This window comes from Sphaeramia orbicularis, chromosome 15 (genome assembly GCF_902148855.1).
Source record: "Sphaeramia orbicularis chromosome 15, fSphaOr1.1, whole genome shotgun sequence".
NCBI lineage: Eukaryota > Metazoa > Chordata > Actinopteri > Kurtiformes > Apogonidae > Sphaeramia > Sphaeramia orbicularis.
The window spans coordinates 37,561,588-37,587,443 of record NC_043971.1 but is presented as its reverse complement, the minus strand read 5'-3'; the positions used below and the strand labels follow the sequence as shown (position 1 = coordinate 37,587,443).

Below are 25,856 nucleotides of genomic sequence, written 5' to 3'. Positions count from 1 at the left end.
TTTAGTCGTCTAAGCTGATGTGTTGGAAGCAGCAAAATGATCAACATAAGGACCTGTGTGACTTTGACCAGGTCCATATTGTATCCAGTGGTGTAGTGGTCCCTGGAGAAGTGGGTTTACACTCAATTTTTGCCTTTAAAAAAAAAAAAAAAAGTAGTCCAAGGTCAAGGTTACTTTATTTATGCCCGTAGGTACATTTGTTTTGCATTTGTCTAGGTGATTGCCTTGGCATTACAACAACACATACATTGAACATGCAAGACAGGCACTTGATCACGCTTATAGACAGGACCAAAAGACAGGACAAAAAGTGCTCAGTGTTCCACCATTCATCGGTATAGCAGCATGGATAAGTAAAAGAATAGAATAAATATGATCAAATAAATAAAAACAAGATGCAATAAAAACCACAATAAAAACCGGAAAAGATCAAATAAAAACAATCTGGGATAAAAACCAGAATAAGAACATAAAATAAAAAATTTAAAAATTTGAAGTCACAATAATAATAAATAGATCAAAGAAACAGAATAAATAACTAAATAAGTTAGTAAAGTGCAATGTCACTATTTCTTATTGAGCTCAGTGACGGCGACAGGAACAAAGCTATTTTTATAACGCTGTGTCCTGCACCTTGGGACTAAGAACCTCCGTCCAGAGGAAAGGAGTTGAAATTCACCTCGTAAAGCACAGGTGTCAAACATGCGGCCTGGGGGCCAAAACCGGCCCGCCAAAGGGTCCAATCTGACCCGCAAAACGAATTTACAAAGTGCAAAAATGCAAAAATTACCCTGAAGATATTAACAGTCAAGGGCATCAAACTCAAAAATAACAGCATAATAACCTAGAAATAATAACTCCAAATTTTCTTCTTGGTTTAATGTGAGAAAAATAATATGATATTATGCCTTTAAATAATGGCAACACTAAATTTTTCTCTTTGATTTATTGCAAAGAACATTAAATTTTAATATCCTTCAACACTAAAATGTCAATAACCTGAACAAATATGAAAAACCTGGAATGTCTATAGAAAAATAAGTGCAATTTTAACAATATTCTGCCTGTTTTGTGCCTTGGTAGATCGGATCTGTAATGCACATGTAGAAATCATAAGTTCATGCATAATATTAATAAAATTGTACTTATTTTTCCTCAGAAATTTCATTTTTTTTCCAGTTATTCACATCTTTTTTGTTTAGGATAGAAATAGTTTCATCATTTAATGTCATTTTTTGCACAAAAAATTTGGAGTAGTCATTATTTATAGGTTATTATGCTATTATTTTACTGGTCCGGCCCACTGGAGATCAAACTGTGCTGAATATGGCCCCTGAAAGAAAATGAGTTTGACACCCCTGTCGTAAAGGATGGGAGTCATTGTTAAGAACTGATGAAGCCATCCTCTGTACCTGTGTAGTGTACAGGGAGGCGGGACAAGACTGGGACTCACCAATCAGGCGACAAAGAAAAACAAACAAACAAACGCCAGACAAACGCCCTATTTTAGAAATGGTAACATGTAAGACTACTGTATTTAGTTTACCAAAAAATCCATCAGTAGTGTTTGCTTACAATTATAAAATTATATTGAATTGATCAGGAGCAGTTTGTAGGTTTTACTGGTCACACAAGCAGCTGCATGAATGTAAACGTATTCAACATGAGGCAAACAGGATAACGTTAGCTTTCATAACAGTTGCCTACTCGCATTGGTGACACCATCTCTTCTCCTCTAAATGTGCAGTCGTATGGTCAATAGTTTAAAACAGTGACTTATTTGGAAACCACCTTAAAACTTACCTCAGAATTATGTATTCCACGAAAGTAGGTTCTCTTGATACGTGTCACTCACTTGAAAGATGTTTATTCTACCTTTTGTCGTTCGCATTTCCAATAATTGTGCATTTTTCAACGAGACGTGCAGTGACCTGTCAATCAACTGGGGTGGCACTGGCACATGAAGTGTCCAATCAGGTTCCAGAGGTGGCCAGCGCTAGTTAGCAATATTTTACATGGCATGACCTGCCCTACTCTGCCTCTGATTGGCTCATCAGTCCTCATGCCTAAAGTTAACCCTTTCATGCATGAATTATGAGAACCTTAGTCAAGATTTTTTTTCTGGAGTATTTTTATTCCTCTTTAGGCATGAAAAAACAAAGTGATTGAAATTTTTTATGTACCTATTTTTCCTGGAATTACAAGACGGTCCACTCAGCTGGAAACCAAGTGTTTAATTTTTGACGCAAAGATCGTCAGAAAGTGATACACTATGTGAAAACTATGAAATAGATGGATGGATGGATGGATGGATGGATGGATGGATGGATGGATGGATGGATGGATGGATAGATAGATAGATAGATAGATAGATAGATAGATAGATAGATAGATAGATAGATAGATAGATAGATAGATAGATAGATAGATAGATAGATAGATAGATAGATAGATAGATAGATAGATAGATAGATAGATAGATACTTTATTGATCCCCGTGGGGAAATTCAAGATAAAAATAATAATAATAAATAAAAAAATGTTTTCATTCAGCTTATCTGATGTTTTCTCACATTTTAACACATACTAAGACTAGTTATTACTAACTTCATGGAGATAATATGCAAAAAAAAAAAAAAAAAAAAAAAACTAACTTAAGTAAAGTTATCAATTGATTTAAAACATATTACTACAGATCAGGTTTATCCAGAACAGCAAAGTTACAGTAATGATATGAATTACAATGAATGGGATGGTGCATAAGTGTCCACTGTGGTGGCTAATATGCAACTAAAATAACAAAACTCATGAATATACAAAAGGACAGTTGTAGAATAGATGTCCACTGTAGTGACCACTATGCATGAAAGGGTTAAACAACCTTCAGTGAAGACAGCGACTACCAGCCAATTAGAGGCAGAGTAGGGTGGGTCATCCCTTCACCATCCTAGGGGAAAAACGGGCAATTTGATTTGTAGATATTACTGAATGGTGCGCATCGGGGGGATTTAGTAGTGGGTATACGCAATGCTGACTGAAAAATAAGTAGGTATACCGGCGTATATCCTGGACGACACTTCTGATTGTTACCATGATGACTGGGTCAGAGCATCTCCACAACTGAAGGTCTTGTTGGGTGTTCGTGGTCTGCAGTCGTCAGTACCGACCAAAAACGGACTAAGGAAGGACATTCCAATCTCATGACAACTGAGCATCTGTCAGAGGTGTTGGACAAATAAATCTGATCCATGGTGGTCCACCTCTCTACTTCCAGGACTTCAGGGTTCTGCTGTTAACGTCTTGGTCTAGATCCCACAGCACACCTTCAGAGGTCTGGTGGAGTCTAGGCTTTGGATCAGAGGTGTTTTTGTGGAAAAAGATGAAGCTACACAATATTAGACAGATGGTAACAATGTTCTGCTCCTATTGATGCGCTGTTGGTTTAGATCCGGTTGTTGTTCTTTAGATATTTTTGGTCGATTCTAACCACTTTACACTGGGAATGAACAAGATCTGGAGATGCTCTGACCCAGTCATCTAACCATCACAGTTTCTCACTTGTTAAAGTTACTCACATCCTACTCTTGTCCATTTTGCTGTTTCTAACACATCAACTCCGAGGACTAAATGTTCACTTGCTTCCTACTACAGTATATCCCACTGGAATGAGATAATCCAAATTAATACCACTGTGTCTGTCAGTGTTCAGAATGTTAGTTTTCGTTGATGTACAGGGTGGGGAAGCAAAATTTACAATATTTTGAGGCAGGGATTGAAAGACAGTGTATGACCAATTAGTTGATTGAAAGTCATGAGAATTTATTTGCCACAAGAAAATGTACAAAATAGAAAATGTTTTTATTCTATGTGTCCTCCTTCTTTCTCAATAACTGCCTTCACACACTTCCTGAAACTTGCGCAAGTGTTCCTCAAATATTCGGGTGACAACTTCTCCCATTCTACTTTAATAGTATCTTCCAGACTTTCTCGTAATAGTTTTGCTCATAGTCATTCTCTTCTTTCCATTATAAACAGTCTTTATGGACACTCCAACTATTTTTGAAATCTCCTTTGGTGTGACGAGTGCATTCAGCAAATCACACACTCTTTGACGTTTGCTTTCCTGATTACTCATATGGGCAAAAGTTTCTGAAAAGGTATGGATAATAGTGTTAGGTATGATTATGACATCAATATATGTTTGGTTTCAAAACAATTGACGTAGTGCCTGCTGAGAAAAAACAACTAAATGTTCATTGTAAATTTTGCTTCCCCACCCTGTAGATACTGACACAAGGTTTGGACTATACTGGCACTAATAAAAAAAACACTGGGCTGTGATGTTTATTTCAGGGGCCAGATTCAGCTAAATGAAGTGAAGTGGGCCAAACCACTTAAATAATAACATAATGATATATAAATAATGTCAACTCCAAACTTTTCTCTATGTTTTAGAGCGAAAAAAGTAAATTTACATTATGAAAAGGTTTACATCTACAAACTATCCTTTCAAAAGATGTGAATAACATGAACAAACTGAAAAAATAAGTGTAATTTTAACAATATTCTGCCTCAGTTTATCACTCACACATGTACATTATAACGTACAGTTCACAGTCGATCTACAAATATACAAAACATTGAGTAACAGGCAGAATATTGTTAAAATTGCACTTGCTTCTCTCAAGACATTTCAGGCTGTTCTAATTTGTTCAGGTTATTCAAATTTTTTGCAAAATTATACTTTGTTTTAGTGTAAATACATGAAAATATTTACATTTACAAAGGGAAATATTTGAATTTGTCATTATTTCTATGTTATTATGATAGTATTTTACCGGTCCTGCCCACTTGAGTTGAACTGGTCTGAATTCGGAAGCTGAACTAAAAGAATTGTTAATATCTTAGTGTAATTTTTGTATTTCACAAATTCATCCTAAGGGCCGGACTGGACCCTTTGGTGGGCCGGATTTGGCCCCCGGGCCGCATGTTTGACACCTGTGATTTAACCTAAGAGGTAGATGATTAATTCATGTTTTTAACTTATGGTTTTTTATTGTAGAATTCTACCCTTCGATCATTTGCTGATTTTTTTTTTTTCTATTTTACTTGTACATTCTGTTGACCTGTGAAATGAAATTATAACCAGAGAAAGCAAACCCTAATGTATCTTGGTCGATATAAAATTAAACTGAATGGATGTGTACCAAGTGTTAACAGAACAGTCCACATTAATTTTGTTTTTTTGTTTTTTTTACCATGAAGGTATAAATTACCTACCTAGGATATTATATGTGATTTCACAGCACATATTTTCACTGCCATCTGAAACAACGGTTCTTTTTTATGCAGTTGTTTTATTTTAACTTAATAAACATAAACGGTGACTATAATCCATTAGGCACTGACGTGTACTATAAACATGTTCAAAGCAGCATATTAATAAGTGTGGATGTAAATTTACCGGTACTGAGATGTGTTTACCACACACTCTTCATCAGTTCTGCATATTCATGAGGACCTAATGACCAAAGTAAGGCAGTTGTCAAGTGCCGCCTCCACCTACATGCTATGCAGATGAGTCTGGCTCTGCCATATGTGTGCACTTGTTAGGAGAGTACACAGATGTACCTCCTTTTAACAGGTGCTTAAGACCCACTTCTGCATCAATCTGCAGCTCAAACACTAGGAACACAGAGTGGTGAAAGCAGAATAGAACAGAATAACAAACGGCTGAATGCGACTCCTCCACTTGTCACGTATTAGTGGAGGTTTATCATTTGTTTAATTCGTTTGAACTGTGGAGCTTTTTCCCTTTACATATTGACATGTAAATCAGTTACTATAAAGGTTTATTACAAGACACTTAAACACGTGATCTGTGAGATTACAAAATATATTGTGTAGATCTTAACAAAATAATTAATACATGCATGAAGTCATTACATTATACTTCTAATCTGTTGAAAAAGTTTGATTTCAATTATTGTGGACAATAGAGACCCAAAGTGCTGTCACTCCATAATAACATAATAATATATAAATAATGCCAACTCCAAACTTTTCTCCATGTTTTAGAGTGAAAAAAGTAAATTTACATTATGAAAAAGTTTACAGCTACAAACTATCCTTTCAAAAGATGTGAATAACATGAACAAACTGAAAAAATAAGTGTAATTTTAACAATATTCAGCCTCAGTTTATCATTTACACATGTAAATTATAAGGTACAGATCATAGTGGATCTACAAACACACCAAACATTTAATAACAGACAGAATATTGTTAAAATTGTACTTGTTTCTCTTAAGACATATAAAGCTGTTCTTATTTGTTCAGGTTATTCACATTTTTTTGCAAAATTATACTTTGTTTTAGTGTAAATACATGAAAATATTTACATTTACAAAGAGAAATATTTGAAGTTGTCATTATTTATATGTTATATGATAGTATTTTAGTGGTCCTGCCCACTTGAGTTGAATTGGTCTGAATGTGGAACTGGGACTTAACTTAGGAAAAAAAAAAATGAATGGTGGTCAATGACAAGAGATAAATCATTTTGGATCCCATTTGAGTTGTGCCACACATATGATGTTTGTCAATTAAAATATAATTTTGAAGGCAACGATAGTTTGAGCTAAAGACAGTAATCGCTTTTTGATTGACCCACAAATTGCATGAATATAACTAGTACATAAAAATTTGCCTCATGGAAAAATGGTAATTTTGCTAAAATTCTCATTTTTTGATGAAAAGTTTTTGTGTTGGCAAGAGGTGGTTTTCCGGGCATAACGAAATTGGTATCACGCAAACTGCAATGGAAAGACCTTTTTCCACAACTAGAGTCACATGAATAAAAAAATGGATGCTGACGGATGTTACAACAAGTGTAGAAGAAGAGTGCGGTATGTGTGGACACACCAGGAAACCAAATCATTTTTTATTTTAATACGGGATAGAGGGGTAATATATAATAATAACAAAAATATCTGTAAATCAATGTGCCATTTATTAAATATCTGTAAAGTTTTGCACAGATGTCCAATGGAAAAGCCACGAATGAAGAAAGAAAGAAAGTTTTTTGTTAACCCTCCGGTATCCAGGTGTGCCTTTTAGGCACACTTTGCACTTTGTTTTAAAAAACTTCATATTATCTTTCACAATTTAAATAAGGTTAGAATTCAAAAGGTGTTCATTTTTGCATGATCTTTAAAATTCTGGCCACCAACTAAAATTTGAACATTGTAAACAAAAGAAAATTACAAGACTAGCATCTGTCTCCCAAGTGTGCCCAAAACGCACTATTTCTGCCATTTGATATGTATGATTAGGGCTGACCTTGATTTACAAAAATATAATCAAATTAGAGCAGAAAAATAAATCAGTATATAATATTTAATAGTTTGATTTATAGGTGTGCCTTTTTGGCACACTTGGTGACTGATGCTAGTATTTATGAACATTTGACGTAGTGCAAAAAATAATAATGCAAATTAACCAATGTTGGAGTTAATCATTGACATATGCCAGGCTGCAAAAAATCTAATAATATGTGATCCACTTTTTATGTAGTATATTGAAAAAAAGTATTTTTTTGTGTTTTTTGCATCCAAAAAAATGGTTTGTTTACATTACAAACACGGCATTTAAAGGGTTAAAAAATGTGACAATTATTGAGTATTTGGTATTTTTATTTACAGCTCAAGTTGATGAAATAGAAAAAAGTGTAAAAGAATTAAAAACTAACTGTATGAAATTGTTTTTGACATTATTCCACAAGTGTGCCAAAAAGGAACACTTGGTGCTTAGTAAGGGCCTTGCTGGACGGGATACTGAATGGATTGCATCCCTCAATGCATGTGAAATCTGTCACTAACACCCAAGCATCTGCTGCCTTCCCACATTTTACCAGTATCTTTGAGAATAAGGTGAAAAAGTTTTAAACAGGGAATCTTCAGAGATTGTGGAGAAACATGGTTACACTGACATCACCTCCACGACACTGTGGTGTATAGGATCTATTTACATTTCTTCATAGGCTGATAGTTCGACAGTTTTACTTTCTCTGTTTTTACTTTTTTGTGTTGGAAAAATTTGTATTTGACCAACAAACCTCTTAGATGTAATTAATGGCATAATTCAAATGGGGTCTTATTACTGACTACAAAATGATTATTATTATTTTCATGAAATAGGATCCCATAGGCCACATCCAAAAGGGGCAGGAATCAACTCTATTGCAGTTCACAACTTCAATCCACTCACTTCACATAACAGAAAATGTATTAAATATTGATCATTTTGGCCTGTATTTTAATCCAACTAAAGGATAAAAACTTGATCATTACAAAAATACAAAAGCTAAGAACAACAATATAATAATACCAACACAGTCTGTGCTCAGTGTCACCATTCAGTCAGTGGATTCTTAACTTACAGCCTCTTGTCAGTAAATAATTGCACAGGCTAACAGTATGATCACAGCAGATATGGATACTTGTGCAACTCTATAATGGATAAGGATAACTCTGAAAGTAGGAGAGAACATTCTGACTCACAGTCTAGACAAGGTCTGCCGGGCAGAATGCAGCCAACAGGGACACTAAAAACTGACAGTCCTCATTAGACTTCGGAGCTTTTTCTTAAAAACTGCCTTTCTTTTGTTTTGTAAAGAAGAAATATGTCACCCAGTGCACTGATGTTTAGGGGTGTGTTTATAATGATCATCAGTGAGTGGCAAAATTAACACATTGCTCATGTTGGTCTTTTATAGGCAATAGGGATGTAACGATTACCGGTATAACGATAAACCGCGGTAAAATTGCAGGCGGTTAGTATTACCTTTTAAATTCTAATTATCATGATAACAGTGTTTGATTACCGCACTTTTAGGGGAAAAACCCGATGTAAAGATCTGCTTTTATGTCAAATATTTGAGTATAGTTTTAATTTATTACAATTTTAATTGTATATACCTAATATTTGGAACCAATATTCACTTTAAAAGTCTTTGAAAAGGTTTGTTAAACATCTTTGTGTTATTTATGCAATAAGTTATATACATTTTTCAAATCGGATTTTATATATATTTTTTGTGTTTTCTGGCCTTTTATGTTTTTATAGTAGGTTAAAGTGAAAAAATAATAGGCAGTTGAGATAGATGAAGTTGTGCTGAAAAAACAGATCCCAAACATGGGTATAGTAAACATTTGTTTATACAGTATATAAAGGCAAAATAAAAAGTACTGAAAAACGGACAAAATAGGCTCAGACCACTAAGGGCGGTCTGAGCCATTTGAATGTTTCTGCCAACAGAAGGTACATTGTGCCAATAATTTTATTTGTTTGTTTTTTTGTTTTTTGTTTTTTTCAAAATACAACTTGGTTAAATTATTTCAATGTGTATTAGTACTTTTTGAACATTTTGAGCATAATTTCAGCAATACTGCGATAATATTGATAACCGTGATAATTTTGGTCACAATAACCGTGATATGAAATGTTCATATCGTTACATCCCTAATAGGCAAAAGGACAAAACTGGACTCATCAACTTTAACATATTATCTGGAAAAGTTAAAATGGACTGTGGTTCATTTTCCCTTTGGTGTGTTTCATTTGGACAATCATCATCTCAGCATTTGTGCTCAGCGACAAACCAAAACAGCACGAGAAGATCCCACTCAACTGCCAGGTGAACTCTGCAACTTTAAGGTAAGCTTCTCCAGTAAACCAGATGTGCTTTGCATTCTGGGATGGAGTAGAACATTCTTCCTGTATGTAATTTATTCCTCCCAACCAATAAGTGGAGTAAGTGGAATGAATGCACTAATACACCACTCGGCCACAACATTCTGACCACTGACAGGAGAAGTTGTAATAATATTGATTATTTCATTTCACTGGTTCCTTTTACTGGGTTGGACATAATAGGCAGCAAATGAACATTTACTACTTGAAGCTGATGTGTTGGAAACAGCAAAATGAGCAACATAATGAACTGAGTGACTTTGACCAGATTCATATTTTAACGGTGATGACTGGGTCAGAGCATCTCCACGTCTGCAGGTCTTGTTGGGTGTTCCTGGTCTGCAGTGGTTAGTACGGACCAAAAATGGACTAAGGAAGGGCATCCCAGGACTTAAGGGATGTGCTGCTAATGTCTTATTCCAGAAGCCACAGCACACCTTCAGAGGTCTGGTGGAGTCTAGGCCTCGGAGAACCTACACAATATTAAGGCTCATTTATGTTCGCTTTACATATGCAAATAGGTTTGCTCAGATCTCTCCTCTTGTCCATCAATTTCGAGGGTTAAATGTTCACTTCCTGCCTAGTATATCCCACCCACTGGCAGGTTGCATTGTAATAAGATAAACAAAATGAACACAGCTTTGCCTGTTAGTGGATATAATGTTTTGGCTGATCAATACTTAGTATCAATGCATTTTTGGCAATTTGGGTTCACTTTGAATAAAAACCAAAAACGAGAGGAAAATGCTCTGAGTTTCAAAATTCATTAAATAATCCAACGAAATAATAATGATAATAATGGATTGGATTTATATAGCGCCTTTCTAGACACCCAAAGCGCTTTACATTATTGACCCATTATTCATTCGCGCTCACATTCTCCCTCTGGTGGTGGTAAACTACATCTGTAGCCACAGCTGCCCTGGGGCAGACTGACAGAAGCGTGGCTGCCATTTTGCGCCTACGGCCCCTCCGACCACCACCGAACATTCATACACCAGTGTGAGTGGCACTGGAGGCAAGGAGGGTGAAGTGTCTTGCCCAAGGACACAACGGACTGACTAGGACAGAGCGGGATTTGAACCACCAACCCTTCGGTTATTGGACGACCCGATCTACCAACTGAGCCATGGCCGCCCCATGAAATAAACTTGAAATAAACTTGAGGAGCAAAAATGTCCTCATAATACAATTGATACTTGGTATCACTGGTCATCATAGTCTTATGCAGTGTTTCTCAATGGGGGCAGTACCACCCTCCAGGGGGCACTGGGACATCTTCAGGGGCTGTTTGGACCGAGAAACCGGAGAAGGGGGCGCTCAGGCACAAATGGGCGGCGTTAGTCACTGTTGCACATTATAACATAATAATAATAACAATAATTAAAAAAAATAAAAATAAAATAATAATAATAATAATAATAATAATAATAATAGCTTTACTTATATAGCACCTTTAAAAATGAAGTTTACAAAGTGCTTTGACAGACAAAGCAGAAGGGCACTACAGCAGGATACAAGATCCAAGTAAAGACACTAAAACAGAAGCAACACAATAAGAGAGATATGTACAGAAAATGCAAAAACATGACACTTCGAATAAATTAAGTGAATCGGAGTAAAGAGGGCAGGGATAACGTAACATGATGCTGTCAAATCAATGTGAAAATGAAGGCATGAGATAAAACAACATCATGTATGAGAATATAAATTAATAACCAAACAGGATAAAATTAAAATTTAAAAAAATTTAAATTAAAAAGGGAAAGACATCACATAAAGGCAAGTCTATAAAAATACATCACGCCCCCCCGCCCCTCCCAGTGTAAGGAGCCCATGTCTAATGTATAACAGAGGCACATACATACTCATATACTCCTCCCCAGGTCATATACCCGCCCCCCCCCCCCCCCCCCCCCCCAGTCACAAATTTGTTTTCAGGGGGCACCAGGTGGCCAATGAGGGGTGCTTTACCTACTGAGCTACATAACCTGCAAACAGGTCCGTCATGGTCACAAATTTGTTTTCGGGAATGGGGGGGGCAACAGGAGGATCCTGATATCATTATGCCGCATTTCCACTGCGTGGTACCGGCTCGACTCGACTCGGCCTTTTTGCGTTTCCATTATGAAAAAGGACCTGGAATCTGGTACCCGGTACTAGTTTTTTGTTATCACCTCCGCCAAGGTTCCAAATGATACTAAACCATATAACGTATAACACTGCAGACCACTGATTGGTCAGACAGTTTTCTCTGTGACCCGCCATTTTACAAAAAACAGATGCGGAAGTTGACAGTAAATATCGCGGTACATTAACCCACATGATAACAGCCCAAAACTACACCATGGTCAGTTGAGGAGATTCAGTCTTTGGTGGCCGATGTAAAAATTCAGACGAGACAACACGCAACGAGCGAGTTTATCAACAACTCTCTGAACAGACGACAAGGAAATAACACGCTGCATCGCTATGACGTCCAGGTACTGCAAAGTCAGTAGTAACCTGTAATGGAAACAGTCTCCAGGAATACCGAGCCGAGCCGAGCCGGGTCGAGCTGGTTCCATGTAGTGGAAACGCAGCATTAGTGAGTGTTTGCTAAAAAAGGTTGAGAAACACTGGTCTAATGGTTGACGTGTTTACCTCGCAGTTGACCTCACTTTAACATAGATTATTATTAAAGCAGCACATTTGTACACAGTGCTTCTACATGCTAAATTTAAGGATGAGTTGTGGTTAAGTGTTATCAAACAGACACTTAAGTCATACTGACTCTTCCTATCACTGGAAGCAAGGTAGCTTGAAGTTGCTGAATAGTGGGTCAAAGTTCACCATAGTCTGATTCATGCATGAACGTGTAAATAAACAAGAGTTTTTGGAATTAAATCCTGGTGAAGTGGGTCCTTTAACACACACACACACACACACACACATATACACACACAAATTGAACTTAATCCCACACCGGCAACCTAGTTTATCGTGTTGCTGCTACTGATGAATGTGACTGACTTCCTCTCTGGTAAATGGACAGCACTAGACAGCTCTTCTTCCACCTTATGGAACATAATACTGTCCGAATGAGATGCATGAGATAGATCCGCCTCCTCCTCCTCTGCATGTGTGTGTCAACTTCTGTTTTAATGCAATAAAGAGCACTTTGTCAGTGACATGATCAAAGAGAGTTACTGTGGGTGTGTGTGTGCAGGAGAGAGTAAGTGGATGTGTGTCAGATATCTGATTAGGAGAGGCATCCTATTTAATGATGGCAGGCGCAGAGGATAAATAAGTGAGAGAGCACCGAGCAGCAAATCTAATCAGCCAACCAATCACGCTGGCCCTGAGTTTGTCTGCAACAAAATGGCTGCTCACCTCTGACAGAAGCTTTTAATCAGCCGGCCTTAAGGCTGAGACGCATGGAGGGATGTATGGAGGGCAGCGGACAATGCAGACAAATAGAAAAAGACCAGACAAAATACGCTTAAAGCTCCAATAACAGTACAAACAATGATTTTAAGAAAGCAGAAAAAGGTTATTTTTAAAGCAAAGCTCATCTTCCCCACTGTCGATGTTAATTTAGCGCCTCTGAAGCACAGAGAATGGAAACAAAGCACTTTTCAGCACAGTCAATTTTCAAGTTATTATGGCTCCTTCTTTTCCAGATAACATTTTCCGCCGAATTACAAACAGAGATGTTCGCATTAGATACAGTTATGGTGTTATGGTCTCCAGTTTAACAACCTATGTCTGAATTAGCTGGCAGTGCTTATACAACACGAGGATAGAAAATGAAAGTGGGTCATTTTCCCATAATGTTTGTGGGTTCAATCAATAAAACATGACTTTTTGATTAGAAACTCATCCCGGCCCGTCCTGCTTTTGGAAAACTGTGTCAAAAGGAACAAATTAAAATAATGATCCACATTTGCCAGTACCACACTTTCTATTTTGAATTAAAACTGACCAAAAATGGGATAATAACATTAAAGATAAAAAGCTAAACTAATTTCAATAAGCAGTCTTATGAGTGATTTGTTTAGGTTACATGTGTATTTATGTAAATTAAATGGAAACCATGGGAATTAGTCCAAAAACACAGTGATTTCTTCTCATGAATAAAAAAAAAAAGAGCAACTAAATGAAGCATTGCTTGGGCTGATGTACTTATTTACCCTACACAGATCTGTAATGAGAATTTTCTTGTGAAAGCTGTATGATGATGATGATGATGATGATGATGATGATGATGATGATGATGATGAGTGCAGGAGTGTGAGGATGAAGGTGCAAGGTCAGCGTGACAGAACCAATCAAAATCTGTTCCAGCAGAGTGACTGATCCCAACACCTCCCTCTGCCTCACAACCAGCCCTCGACTCCCAGCTGACGTCAGGACGCCGCCAGGGAAACACTCATCGGTCACGTCAGGGTGAGTGTGTCCATGGGTTTCTATCTTTGTGAGGACTGTTGGAACTTTTACACCTGCCAGATGGAGACACTGTTGGGAGTCTACACTGTGTTATCGGTGACTTTTTACTATAATTCTCCTGAAGTCAGACCGGCAAAGGCCTGGGAAGCCCCAAGGTCAGTCTGAATGAAGGAAGGAGTTGACATGTGGAGTGCGATTGTGTGTTACTGCCACAAATATTAAATGTCATGCTCAGATCCATGAAAGCTGGTGACTAGTAAGTTCTATTTCTGATACTTGCTGACTAAAAATTAGGATCACAACAATGCTGGATAGTACTAGATAAATGTTCAATTAAGTCTTTAACCCAGTGTTCTTCAACTTTGAGGTAGGGACCCCACATGGGGTCGCCTGGAATTCAAATGGGGTCACCTGAAATTTCTAGTAATTGATAAAAATGTAAAATAAAAACTTACTAATAAAAAATATATGGTGAGTTGAGAGAGACAATCAGAATACATGTAAGACATGACAAACTGTGAAGCTGAAACTGAAGCACTGTGGTTCTGTTTATCTTTCAAATGTTCATTGTGGTCGGTTTCAGATGCTGCAGCTCTTTCATAATTCATAGTTTGAGTTCTTGTTTGTTCAGTATTAATTGTCAGCCTTGTAAATCCAAGCGGGACTGACTGTACATATCCTGACCAAGAAAAATTAAATTCTCACTTTGTGCAGTAATCTACACCTGGCTTTTCTGCCTCCGTCCATAATAATATACATTATACCGGTATATACTAAATGTTGACTAAAATAAACGTTTATTTGTAACATAGTATAGCAAACTATTACATGATCAAAACCAGATTAATTTTAGCAAAAAAAAAAACGTCTGTTTTAAGTGCCTGGGGTTGCCAGAAATTCGTGATGTTAAAATGGGGTCATGAGCCAAAAAAGGTTGGGAACCACTGGGTTAACCTGCGAATATTGTTGACATTATCACTAAACTTTGGTTACGTTCAGACTGCAGGCAAATGTGGCCCTAATCCGATTTTTTTGCCCATATGTGACCTGTATCTGATCTGTTAAAGACAGTTTGAACAGCACAAATCCGATTTTTTCAAATCCGACCCAGGCCACTTTCACATACAGGGTGGGGAAGCAAAATTTACAATGAACATTTAGTTTTTTCTCAGCAGGCACTACGTCAATTGTTTTGAAACCAAACATATATTGATGTCATAATCATACCTAACACTATTATCCATACCTTTTCAGAAACTTTTGCCCATATGAGTAATCAGGAAAGCAAACGTCAAAGAGTGTGTGATTTGCTGAATGCACTCGTCACACCAAAGGAGATTTCAAAAATAGTTGGAGTGTCCATAAAGACTGTTTATAATGGAAAGAAGAGAATGACTATGAGCAAAACTATTACGAGAAAGTCTGGAAGATACTATTAAAGAAGAATGGGAGAAGTTGTCACCCGAATATTTGAGGAACACTTGCGCAAGTTTCAGGAAGCGTGTGAAGGCAGTTATTGAGAAAGAAGGAGGACACATAGAATACTAGAAGCACTCGGAGAGCGCAGACCTCCGCCAAGGCTGATCAGTGCCCCCCCCCCGTGGGCCCCCCCCACCCCCGATCACCACCAAAATTTAATCATTTCTTCCTTATCCCATTTCCAACAAACCCTGAAAATTTCATCCAAATCTGTCCATAACTTTTTGAGTTATGTTGCACACTAATGGACAGACAAACAAACAAACAAACAAACAAACCCTGGCAAAAACATAACCTCCTTGGCGGAGGTAATAATCACTAAGCATGACAGCAGTGTGAGAGTGAACAGGCACCACATTAGTTAAAATTAAGTCTAAAAGCATATGTTTTATATACAGGGTGGGGAAGCAAAATTTACAATATTTTGAGGCAGGGATTGAAAGACAGTGTATGACCAATTAGTTTATTGAAAGTCATGAGAATTTATTTGCCACAAGAAAATGTACATAATAGAAAATGTTTTTAATTCTATGTGTCCTCCTTCTTTCTCAATAACTGCCTTCACACACTTCCTGAAACTTGCGCAAGTGTTCCTCAAATATTCGGGTGACAACTTCTCCCATTCTTCTTTAATAGTATCTTCCAGACTTTCTCGTAATAGTTTTGCTCATAGTCATTCTCTTCTTTCCATTCTAAACAGTCTTTATGGACACTCCAACTATTTTTGAAATCTCCTTTGGTGTGACGAGTGCATTCAGCAAATCACACACTCTTTGACATTTGCTTTCCTGATTACTCATATGGGCAAAAGTTTCTGAAAAAGTATGGATAATAGTGTTAGGTATGATTATGACATCAATATATGTTTGGTTTCAAAACAATTGACGTAGTGCCTGCTGAGAAAAAACAAGTAAATGTTCATTGTAAATTTTGCTTCCCCACCCTGTATTAATCATGTATAATGTTTTAGTTTGGCAGAAGGTCAGCAGGTCACCAGGATCATTGGAAATATTCCTTAGGGACTAATAAATAACTTCTGCATTTCCTGTCTGTCTATCTACTGTCTCTGTGAAGTGTTTCCGCTCTCATTCTGTTATCATGCCTGTTTGTGTGGTGGTGTGTCTACTGATCCTACATTGTGTGTACCTTCATGTCTGTGTGCAAAGGTCTCCAAGATCAAATATATCAGCTCAGGTCATTACCGATCCTCAGGACAATTCGTCATCCTCGCCCAGTTCTGGCGTCAGAAGCCACCAAGGTCACAGCGCTGGACGCAGAGTGCGTCTAGTGTTACACACGGGCCTGTCCGACATCGCGGCGAGATAGGCCTCATTGTGGTAATTATCATATCACCTTTCAACCAGCAGATATATGGAGGTCTGATAATGTAACATTAATGGGAAATGCATATGAAGAGTCAGATCGATGGACAAATGACCCTTAACGAGGTGCAGGACACTCGGCAATAAACGGCAACATTTATATCCACCAGTGGACTGTGATAAAACAAGAGCGTCAGATTAAGTTACTAAATTATGTTTAATGTTGTTAAAATGAGTCCACCTTTAATAGCTTCAGGAGGAAAGGGACAGTTATACGTTAATGCATTGAGATACTGTTTAATCGAAAAATATCGCATATATTGTTCTATAATGGTCCATTCTGTGTCATGAGTAAAACAATCATTGCATTTACTGAGTAAAATGAGCACATGGTAAATGGACTGCAATGATACAGCACTTTGTTTTGTTTTTCTTGGTAGTCAATGCGTTTTGCAAAGTGCCTCATTCAGCCTATTTATACACACTGACATAACAGTAACAGAGCTGCCATCAGGGACAACATGGGGTTCGGAGGCTTCCCCAAGGACACGTCAACATATTAAAGCTGTAGGAAGTAAAATAAAGAGATACTCAAAATACACACTTTCTTTCTGAAGCCTTCTCTCCTGCTCAGCTCAAAAAGTAAATATGAATGGTGTTTGATGCACGTTGTAAAACAGCACCTTTAACCCTTTAGTCACTTTATGTATTGATAATGAAAAAAATAGGAATTAACAGTAACAATTTGTATTAAATGTTAAAGTGCAGGTAACAAGAATCAGCAGCAACTCTGATAAAACGCAGGTTTAACAATGTATCTGAATGAAAAGTGTATTAATAATAAACATAAATAAACTTTCAGCCTCTCGTCACACTATCATTGTGCATTAATTCAACTGTAACCCTTTAACCCCTGACGTGTCTGTGGTGAGCATTCTAAATGTATGATTTAGTTTAAATATACATAAAAATTCAACCGTTTGTTCAATAGGAAAAATTTCAAAACGTGCTGATAGAATAGACCTTCTTCTTTCCATAGCCATCTGAGCATGCTCAGTGCACCCCCCACCACCTGTGAAATGAGAGGCAGTGAGTGAGGCTGACTTGCTACAAAAATAGATGGTTTAGGCTTTTTTTTTTTTTTTTTTTTTTTTTTTACACCATTTTCCTTTTTTGTTTTCAGTGTTGATTGCAGTGTTCTGGTGATTTTCCTTTTTTTTTTTTTTTTAAACTATGTTTTTATCAAGTATTGACCATGTAACCGCTTTCTGGAGTTCAACCAGGTGCCAAAAAGAAGCGAGACTGATTTTGGAAAAATAAACCATCTCAAAACAAAAACTACTGGGCCAAAATTCAAACACTTATTCAGTGTGTTCCAGTTCACAGTTCATGTTCAACATCCTAAAGCTCTTATTGATGTACATTCTGAGTGCCTTATTTAGTAAAAACCTGTCAAATTTCAATTCGTCTCTTTGTCTTTTTCTGTTTTTCCACCCTGTTTTGACCCTAAAACGCACAAAAAAGTGAAACCACTGAAGAAAAGGAACTCAAGCACATACTCACAGCAGCTTTGATGACACTGAAACAGATGCAAATTCACAGCATCATTGAAATAATGACTCGAGGGCTTAAAGGATTAATGCAACACAGATAAACATCACTGGTGAATGTCATGTTATGTACTGATGGATAGATGGCAGATGACAATTCTGACACTGATTTGTAGCTGAAATATCGGTGCATTCATAATTATTACCCCACCCCCAGGGGACGCAAGGGGTATTGTTTTTGGTTTGGTTTCTTTGTTTGTTTGTTAACACTTTAGCAGCAAAACTATAGATTGAATTCATACCAAATGTGGTTTATAGATTGCCAGTGATCCAGAATAGATCTCATTAGATTTTGGGAATAGTAGGTCAAAGTTTGTATTTTTTTAATGAATTTTTTAAATCTTTTTTTTCCCCATTTACTTATAATGGGCAGATTTTCAAATGTCTATAGAAGCAGAACTATTGGTTGAATTGATATTAAGTTTGGTTTATACATTGCCAGTGAGCCAGAATAGATGTAATTACATTTTTGGAAAAATAGGTAACAATTTCAATTTTTTCTGAATATTTTAAACCTTTTTTTTCCCCCCATTTACTTATAATGGGCGAAATTTCACATGTCTCTAGCAGAAAAACTATTGGTTGAATTCACACCAAATTTGGTTTATAGATTGCCATTGATCCAGTATATATCTCATTACATTTTGGGAATAGTAGGTTAAAGTTTGTATTTTTTATGAATTTTTTAACTCTTTTTTTTTTTGTCCCATTTACTTATAATGGGCAAATATTCAAATATCTGTAGCAGCAGAACTATTGGTTGAATTCATATTAAGTTTGGTTTATACATTGCCAGTGAGCCAGAATAGATGTAATTACATTTTTGGAAAAATAGGTAACAATTTCAATTTTTTCTGAATATTTTAAACCTTTTTTTCCCCCCCATTTACTTATAATGGGCGGAATTTCACATGTCTCTAGCAGCAAAACTATTGGTTGAATTCACACCAAATTTGGTTTATAGATTGCCATTGATCCAGTATATATCTCATTACATTTTGGGAATAGTAGGTTAAAGTTTGTATTTTTTATGAATTTTTTAACTCTTTTTTTTTTTTGTCCCATTTACTTATAATGGGCAAATATTCAAATATCTGTAGCAGCAGAACTATTGGTTGAATTCATACTAAATTTGGTTTATACGTTGCCAGTGAGCTAGAATAGATGTAATTGCATTTTTGGAAAAATAGGTAACAATTTCAATTTTTTCTGAATATTTTAAATCTTTTTTTTTTTTTCCCCCATTTACTTATAATGGGCGAAATTTCATGTCTCTAGCAGCAAAACTCTTGGTTGAATTCACACCAAATTTGGTTTATAGATTGCCATTGATCCAGTATACATCTCATTACATTTTGGGAATAGTAGGTTAAAGTTCGTATTTTTTATGAATTTTTTAACTCTTTTTTTTTTTTTTTTTTTTTTTTGTCCCATTTACTTATAATGGTCAAATATTCAAATATCTGTAGCAGCAGAACTATTGGTTGAATTCATACTAAATTTGGTTTATACATTGCCAGTGAGCTAGAATAGATGTAATTACATTTTTGGAAAAATAGGCAACAATTTCAATTTTTTCTGAATTTTTTAAATCTTTTTTTTCCCCCCATTTACTTATAATGAGAGAAATTTCACATCTCTCTAGCAGCAAAAGTACTGGTTGAATTCACACCAAATTTGGTTTATATATTGCCAGTGGCTCAGAATAGATATCATTACATTTTGGGAACACTAGGTCAAGGTTTGTATTTTTTGTGAATTTTTAAAAAATATTTTTTCCCCATTTACTTATAATGGGCAAAATTTCAAATGTCTGTTGCAACAAAACTATTGGTTGAATTCATACCAAATTTGGTTTATAGATTGCCATTGATCCAGTATATATCTCATTACATTTTGGGAATAGTAGGTTAAAGTTTGTATTTTTTATGAATTTTTTAACTCTTTTTTTTCCCCCATTTACTTATAATGGGCAAATATTCAAATGTCTGTAGCAGCAGAACTATTGGTTGAATTCATATTAAATTTGGTTTATACATTGCCAGTGAGCCAGAATAGATGTCATTACATTTTGGAAAAACAGGAAAAAGTTTCAATTTTTTATGAATATTTTAAATCGTTTTTTTTTTTTTTCCCATTTACTTATAATGGGAGAAATTTCACATGTCTCTAGCAGCAAAACTATGGGTTGAATTCATACCAAATTTGGTTTATATATTGCCAGTGGCTCAGAATAGATCTCATTACATTTTGGGAACACTAGGTCTAAGTTCGTATTTTTTATGAATTTTTAAAAATATGTTTTTCCCTATTTACTTATAATGGGAAAAATGTCACATGTCTATAAAAACATCAATTTTGTTTAAATTTACTTCAAACTTGGCACATATATAAGGTATGTTGACATCACCACAAGCGTAGACATGATGACATCAGCTGGATCAATGCCAAAATAATCTACAATATGTGCGAGGGGCGGGGTTTGTTGCGCCTGGCACCACTTGTTAGAAATTAATTTATGTTGGGAAGTGGTCGAGGCTTTCCTGAACAACTATTTTGTAAAGTAAATGATCTCCAAGCAGTCACTGTAGTCCTGCTCATGTATTCATCTTCACATCCTTCATCCTATGTGTTGATCTGTCTCCAAACCTGCTGTCCTTCTACTTTCTGTCAGTTCAGGAGTCCCCATTTTCCTAACTTTGGACACTTTGACTGTACGCTTCTTCAACATCAGTTAACCATTCGGCCTGTCTTCCTTCTCCCCTAATTTCTCCATTCTGTCACTCCTTGACTCCATCCATCACCTCGCACCCCACACCCTGCATGACAGTCATCTTAAAATATCACCGCTAAAAGTCTACTTCAATTTAATGGATCATAAGGCTGGAGCGTGAATATTTAGTGTGTGTGGCTGCCGCCTGGAGATTTAATCCAGTGCTGCATAATTGATGGAGAGACATTGGAAAACTCACAGATCATTAAATGTGATAGCAGATTTGCCAACACTTTTCAGAATAGTTTATGCTCAACGTCCTGTCAGGGCGATATGTTTTGCAGTGACAGCTCCTGAAAACTGTAGATGATGATGATGATGATGATGATGATGACGATGATGGTGTAAATGTGAAATGCTCTGTTTAAGATTGTTATTTGAAATTACTAAACTCATTTGTCTTGGCTGGAGGAATAAATATAATGAGTGCAAGAGGCTTGAAAGACAACAATGCATTTTTGGATCTTTAACCCTGTAAAGCCTGAACCATTAAATCATTGAAAGAAAATTCTAGTTCTTTGAAACTGGAGCCTTTATTGGTCCTTCTGAGCAAAATTAATTTCCTTGTATGAGTTTCAATTTTGTATCATATTTGATACATCGGGTCTCACTGCTCAAATATTATTATTTTTGAACAAATAAAAACATAACATAACACAAATATGTCTGACAAATTGGTAATTCCTTTTCAAAATTGGCAAAGTTCGGCCTCCTTCCTCATTAATGACAATCTTGTAGTGTCACTGGAAAGGCCTCTGATGAATGAAGTTCTCCCCCTGGTGGATTATCTGTGTATTACATGTATCTAATTGTATACATCAGGTTTATCAAGAAAAAAAAAAATCACACTGATCACGTAGAGGGCTTCAAAAGTCATGTATCAAATATGATATGTTTGGTGTTGTAGGGTTAAAGGTATAATTTGTAATATTTAAACTTAAGAACAATGAATTCAAACATTGACTAAAATAATAATAATAATAATAATGATAATAATAATAATAATAATAATAATAATAATAATAATAATAATAATAATAATAACTATTATTATTATTATTACATTAAAATGTTTCAATGTACTGTACTGAATAGAAGAATACAATAGAATAACCTTTATTGTCATCGTGCGTACAATGAAATTAGGAGGCCTATTCCAGTCAATGCAACGATATTAATAAAACACCAATACTTCACAAACCCAGAAAAGAGCACATATAAAATTACAAAAAAATAAAAACAAGATAAGAAAACAGAATATAAAATTCTACGAAAGTACTGGAGAAAGAACAAAAAAAGATTAAGGTCCAATAAAGAATTCTGAATTTTTTTGTCAGAATTCTGACTTTTTTCTGTTACAATTCTGACTTTTTTCTCAGAATAATTATAAAAAATATATATTGGACCTTCTTTTTTTTTTTTTTTCCAGTGGCCCTAATCCTCTTCTGTACACAACTAGCATCTCAGTTTAATGTGCTATATTTGATAAAGGGGAAATTAAAATACACATAAAGAGGTATTTACTTTTTACATATTTAGTTAGTTAGTTTAGTTTTATTTTGAGCACATAAAATCATCAGATAATAACCGCCACACCAACAGATCAATTCCACAGGAAACACTGCACTGTATGTGGATTATCCGATCTGACACAATTATGTGACTTTGCTCGTGTATATTCCACATGCTGCTTCTTTTCTGCACAAAATCTCATGGTTCAACTACTGTCTGCTAGTGTCCCATCGCAATCCGCATTCATTTTTGTGCAACAACAGCGGACAGACAAACACTGGAAACACCAAGCTCTGCCGACGAACATCTACAAGACAAACTGACCTTTCAAGAAGGCAAAAAACTCTGCCTGAGATTAAAACTTTGCTCGCATATTCTCTGATCATTGGTGCACAAACAAGACAATAATTCTTAGATTTTCCAATAAACGGTGAAGTCTGAATATGAGTACCTCAGTAACAATAAACTGTACCGATTCGCTTCATGAAGAATTGCAGCCTATCCCTTCAGTGAACACTAGTATATTCAAATGATAAACCTTCAAATGCTTAGAAATGGAACAGTTTATAGTATATCATGGCATTTGTGTGAAAAACACCAGTGTTTTTTGTTTTTTTTTTTTCTTTTTTGTAGTGTCATGTCCCACAATGTGCCAAATGATAAATGGAAATTAATGATTTTCCATCACTGAGAGATGTCTGGTGTCAGTGAGAAGCAGCCCAGGATGACTGTGCATCATTTAATCTTCCCAGCAAATTTACGTCTTGTGTATTAGTCATTGATTATTTGATTAACTTTATTATTCTCCAAAGATTTGAACAGTGTGCACTTGTACAATGCAGAGAACAGAAGCACATCCAAATCATTAAAGATAAATTCAGTCTACTTAACTTAATGTCCCTGCTTTTAACCTGCCTGTACATCAAGCTGTTTAAGCTGAATTGTTCATCCATTTGTCATCATAACCAATTATCATCACATTCACTGTCATAAGTCATCATTAAGTCCTAAAATTAGTTTTACTCTTGTGGCCGCATGCTGAATAAATTAAAACAAAAATGTACTGAAAGTACCCATCATATTAATCATGTAGTCAGACATCTTTCTGATCTTTGTATCTGTGAATAGACTGAATCTGTTGCATATAAAAGTGACATAAAATAAGCATATTTCACATAATTTGCACTTAGTGTTTATTGTCTCTATGCAAACAGTTGAGGGGTTATCACATTTGTTAATCAACACAATTAAATGCGCTCTGCAGATTTGTTGGTTCAAGCCTGACAAACACGAGGATTTGCAGCTTTTCCGTGTTTGCAGTTGTATTACATTCAACATATTTGCATTTAGACTGCTGTTTGGATAGAAAAAGCAAATCGAGAGGTAGTTTTACTTCTCTATTCTGTGTTTTGTGAACTAAATCAGTGATTCTCAACTGGTGGGCTGCAACCCAAAAGTGGGTCGCAAACCAGTTTTCGGTCACAGGCCTCTGCCTGGACAAAAAATAATGTTCAGAAACACTAGTTGCACTTTATTAACCCTTTCATGCATGAATTATGAAAAAAGCATATAGATTTTTTTTTTTTTTTGATTTTATTACTCAAAATTAGGATAAAGTTGAAATGCATTTTGAATTTTTTTAAAAAAAATATGGTTTGATTAAGAAGATGTTTTATCTCCCGAGACCCAGGTAAGTACAAGTTTTGGCTTTTTTAAATTAAATAATTGCTTACATTGGAAACATCATGATGCCACAGTTTTTTCAGATGCATTTTTCTTTATTTTATGCAATGTTCTTTGCGGTGGACAGGGCTTTGTTCTGGGACTTTTTTTTTTTTTTTTTTGTATAAAGCTGTGAAATAGCTGGGTCTGAGGAGGTTACCTTAATGAGATCACAGAGCAGTCCAAATTCTAAAACTAAAATGATCCTTTTTTTCATTGTGTTGCTTAGGGTCTACATAGACTGCCCCCATGTGGTTTGGAGAATATTGCCTTTATAAAACTTTGGAAAGTGAGCTGAAACTATGTGTCCACAAATGTGGGCGTCATGCATGAAGGGGTTAATTAAATTCATTTTGCATGAAAACACCAAGTGTGTTAAAAATGGCTGTTACTGAAATGTTGTGATTGTTATGTCAGCTTTATGATTAATGCTTGAATAAGTGACTGAAGACACTTTTAAGTTTTGGCTAAAATGTAGCTTATCTCATGTAGAAAGGAATATTTCCATATGGTCAGTTTGGTTTATCATTAAACCTTTTGTGTTGGTATGACGTGATATTCTGTATTACCTCAGGTTCAAAACACACCATCTTTTCATTAAATAAATTTCAATAGTTTAACAGTTACCAATTTGGGTCACAGCTGGTCACTGAGGGGTGATAGTGGGTCCTGAATCCAGACCAGTTGAGAACCACTGAACTAAATATTCACTCATTGTATCTGTAAATCTTGATGTGAAGCCCTGGTAGCATGTTTCTTTAATGTGAAATGGTACAAGGTAAATTGGTTGTGAATTCCCATTTTTGGCTTTTTTTGTCCTTGTCCCTCCCATTAGACTCTACGTGACTCTTACCTGGATCTTGATTGGCCAGCTGAAGTTGGACACGTAGACGTAGAAGGTGATGTTGTGATGAAGTCGGAAGTTGAATTTTTCACAGGAGAAGCTGTCTCTGTGCTCCTTGATGTTGGTTCTCGCTATGATCGGCATCTCCTCCCCTGAGATGGTACCAGCTGTGACAGACGGAGGCAATACATTAGGGTCAAATAGAAAAGAATTATGAGTACCACGTCATGGCTTTAAACCTCTACTAACCAGACAAAGAGTGACAGACTCATATATATGTATCAAGGTTATAAGACATGAGGGAATTTAACCCTTTCATGTATGAATTACAAGAACCTTAATCAAGATTTTTTTTCTTGATTGATTTGATTACTCTTTAGGAATTGAAAAAACAATGCTATTATTTTTTTATT

At 35.9% G+C, this 25,856-nt stretch overlaps 1 protein-coding gene across 1 annotated transcript in view; it reads right to left on the bottom strand.

Moving 5' to 3' along the window:
* The window catches only part of LOC115434149 (attractin-like protein 1), a 765,420-nt gene that overhangs the window by 334,318 nt on the left and 405,246 nt on the right, over positions 1-25,856 (bottom strand). The window contains exon 25 of the mRNA XM_030155899.1: positions 25,453-25,610. Coding sequence (XP_030011759.1) covers positions 25,453-25,610 — 158 coding nt within the window. The remainder of the gene's footprint in view (positions 1-25,452; positions 25,611-25,856) is intronic.